The sequence below is a fragment of the Silurus aristotelis genome (genome assembly GCF_946808225.1).
Source record: "Silurus aristotelis genome assembly, chromosome: 27".
NCBI classification, from domain to species: Eukaryota; Metazoa; Chordata; class Actinopteri; order Siluriformes; family Siluridae; genus Silurus; species Silurus aristotelis.
In genome coordinates, this window is record NC_139600.1 from 13,592,004 (window position 1) to 13,595,996 (window position 3,993).

General features: G+C 36.5%; 1 protein-coding gene across 1 annotated transcript in view; it reads left to right on the forward strand.

Annotated features, from left to right (window-relative positions):
* Window positions 1-157: 157 nt before the first annotated feature.
* LOC310721312 (uncharacterized protein) overlaps window positions 158-3,993 on the forward strand; it is a 7,434-nt gene continuing 3,598 nt past the window's right edge. The window contains exons 1-2 of the mRNA XM_083532914.1: window positions 158-388; window positions 1,517-2,491. Of these exons, the coding sequence (XP_083389040.1) occupies window positions 325-388; window positions 1,517-2,491 (1,039 nt within the window). The 5' untranslated portion in view covers window positions 158-324. The remainder of the gene's footprint in view (window positions 389-1,516; window positions 2,492-3,993) is intronic.

Genomic DNA, 3,993 nt, shown 5'->3' on the forward strand with positions numbered 1-3,993 from the left:
CTCACAGCTTGCTTATAATTGCTATAATAAGTCTTTGCAGCTGGAGTGTGACATATTGCTGTGGCCTGGCTTAGGTTCTGTGTGGCATTCCGCAGAAGTGTGTGACTTTTTCAGACTGTATTGAAGCATCATGTGAACTGCAGCCGAGTTTGCACCGACAAACTGTGCTACATTATCTCCATTACAAACCAGAAGATCTTTACTTCAAGGACCAACAGCAGGAGATAGCTTTACTTCTCTCTTTTTTGCATCTCACGGAAAAAAATTATTCGACAAAAAGAACGAACTTGAAGGCCCTCCAGACGTGTGTCATCTATCAGCATTATGGAGCTCTGTCTTCACAAAGCCTTCTTAGTGGTCCTGCTGTTGCATCTATGCGAAGGGCAAGGTACGTACGTGAATGAAGATATACATTTCGAAATCTGTACTACTCTTGTATATCCCAGGATACTATTCAGATTAGAGTTAAGATTGAAGCAGAACATTGTATTACATCATAAATAAGTATTTACTGTGCTAGCAGCAAAAGATTTTTTTTTTCATTGATTTGAGTAGTTTCACTGCCTGTAACTGGCTCTCAGACGTTTTCAATAATAAATGTACAATTGATTGAGCCAAAATGATTGCTGGTGTGCAAACACATATACTGGTTATGCAATTTGAATCAATGCTTCAGTCTACAGAAACACAATCAATTTAAACGCATCTGAAAAACTCTTTTGTTGCAGTGTGATGAAGTCTTCCACATATCTAATGTGCCCAATAACACACTTGGGGGCAACTGTTATAGAAATTAACCAATGCAAGAGTGGGATGGGGAAGTTAGTTTGTTTTCACCCTTAAACTTGATTATTTCACCTGTAACATCTCATCATGATGCTAGCAGTTTGCCAAGAATTCCAATTCAATTTATTTAATTTTTGTTTGCGTATTACTTTTAACGGACATTGGACATTGTCTCAAAGCAGCTTTACTCAGATAATAATATGTAATAAAGAATGTTCCTTATAATTGTTAGTTTGTCCCTAATGAGCAAACCAATGGTGACTGTGGCAAGCAAAAACTCCCTGAGATGGCATAAGGAAGAAACTTTGAGAGGAACCCGACTCAAGAGGAACCCATCCTCATCTGGCTGGCATCAAATGTGCAAATGAATGAATTATTATTATTATTATTTTTATATCTACATTGGAATGCTGTGTCTGTGACACTAATTGATTTGTGTTATTGTTTTATGCCACAACAGCTTTTTGTTATACTCTTGCAGTTAAAAAAACACATGGAGAAAACTCCTTGACTGTTGTGAAGCACTGACACTAAAGACTCCTGCTTTTAAAAATGTGAAATAAACATTGTGTTAAAAGCTTCACCATATCAATAATGATATCACTTTTTTTTATCATTTATTTTTTATTTTTGCAAAAGTAAGAGTACTATATTACAAGGCTTTTAGAAAAAAAAACAATGTGCCTATACAGTAGCTGGCAACACGTTGACATTTTCTTTGCTCCTTCAGACCCTACTCTTTCATCACCCAGCCCTGAATCTGCTCGACCAATTCTGGTTGATGTCATGGAATCAGTAAAAGCTGCATTCATGGAGGATGTGAAGATCTTGAAGGATGATGAAGTAAGGGCGGTTTTTAAACAGGTTGTGGAAGAACTGGGACCACAAGAAAACATAGCAGAGAAGCCTCCAGCGACAGACGACAATACAGAAGATAGATTACCTGCAGTGGTGCATGAACATGAAGACAAAGAAACAACAATCTTTGGTGAAGAAAATGCAAAGCAGGAGACTGACGATGCAATATTATCCCCATCTAAACAAACGCTATCTGATGAAGAGGAATTTAGACAGGGTGCATGGTTGGATCAGGAACCAGGTGAAACAAATAAATTGCTTGAGGAATTAGAGCAGGGGGTAGAGGATCCGGCTCCAAACTTAGGTCAAGATCTAGTGGAGTCCCAAGGACCAAAAGAATCATCTGAGCTTGAATCAGAAGACAAGATTAGTGATCAAATGCATGCTGTAGTGGATGCATCCCAAACTCAGTCTTTTCAATCAGCACCAGAAGGGGAGCAAGAAGAGAAAGCTGGAGTAGATGAAGGAAACCAAGAGCAGGTTGAGTCAGAGCTGCTAGAAGCTCAAGAGCCGACCAAAGACACTGATGGAATTAGAGAAATTAAAAAAGAAAACGTGGAGGTGGATATAGTGTCAAAGTTGTCTAAACAAACAGAACTACTAAATCAAGACCAGAAACATGATCTAATAACAGACGATGAAGTCAAATCGAGAACACCAGATAAAGAGAAAGAGAAGAAAGATGAATTTAGACTTGTAGATTTTGGAGGGCAATTCATGACCGAGAGGGAAGATGTGGAAGGAGAATCTGCAGCTCATATTGGAAAAAAGCCAGTGGGAGGAGAAGCAGACATAGAGGGTCTGGTTCCAGTATCTGAAACAATAAAGAAGTCTTCTCAGGAACTAGGTAACTGTGTTTCAATCACACTATATTCATAGTATGGCTGTAACGGTACACGTTTTCGTACCAAGATTTTTCGGTACAGGGCTTTCGGTATTGTACACATGTGTACCGAATGCAATCCTTTTTACGTACAGAACAAAGTAACAATCCGAGTTTCCTGAGGAACGTATAAAGTGGCGGACCGCAAGTTTGTTTAGTCTCCACCTCGCACTTTGAGTGCAACTTTTACAATTATTTTAAACTTGAAAACATACACAACAATACCAGGGGTATAAAATATAAACTACAGTTTCACTGTGGCTTTTCACTCTGTACCAAAAATAAGATTTAAACATGAAAATGCTAAAGAATCCATAGCGCTAGATTAGCCGCTAACCTGGAAGTAGCTAGCAGCGAAAGCTAGCACTATGGATTCAACATTCAAGATTTTATACTTTCCACATATATAGTTATATACAGGATACAACAGTAAAGTAAAAAATATATATCAGGAATTCATAGCGCTAGCGTTAGCCACTAGCCATTTCCTGGTTGGCGGCAATTGCTAACACGATGGATTCTTTAGCGTTTTACGTCCAGCTTTAAGAATATCACATCCACATATCAAGGGAGTAAATTAATGAAGGATGGAAGGAATGAAGACATTTGTTAAAGTTTGCTGAAATAAGTAGAACAGTTAAGTTGATCATATCTTTAGAAAGTTAAATATTAAATAGAAAACACACACTTGTAAACTACAATGTGAACTATTCAATTTTGCCACCTATTTAATTTAATCAATTTAATTTGTGCTTATTTATTTAATTACTGAATTTAATCAATACAAATAAAAAGGTTTGTTGCATTTAATTAGATTTATTACATTTTGTATAAATTATTATAAAATATTATTTTATATATTATTTAAGCAAGCAAGCAAGCATTTTATTAATTTTTTTTTTAAAGTGTTCAAATATTGATGATCACAAATATAATAATAATAAACTGCAGTAATGAAAAATTACAAGCAATAGGCTGCTTTGCTCATTTTACTGTGGACGGAACGTTATTTAATTAGCATTGAACTAGTCAGCTTTAGACGCTATAAATAAATATAGCTGCTACTATTCAAAATATCAACTTTTATGAACTCCTTATAAACAACATTGATAGCCTAAACTACAGCGATGCTAACCAGCATACAGCTGTAACTAAAAAAGAACAAACAGAGAAATGAATAAATTAGTGCTGAACACCAGTTACTTTAAATAAAGCTTTTGTCAGCCAACGAGCTTCATATCTGACCTTCCGCATAAAGGGTCAAACCTTTTTTTTTGTTGTCTCCTGTAAAATCCAAATCCCAGTGCACTGGAACTGGAACCAGGCGATCGTCATGCAATAATTTCTTGTTCATGAACAACATTTGGAAGCTGAGTAGACATTTTAGCTTCCTATTAGACACTAGCCCTTTGCCCTTATATACAATACCTATTATGCAATTGGGGCAGGCTGGGATACAATCTCCT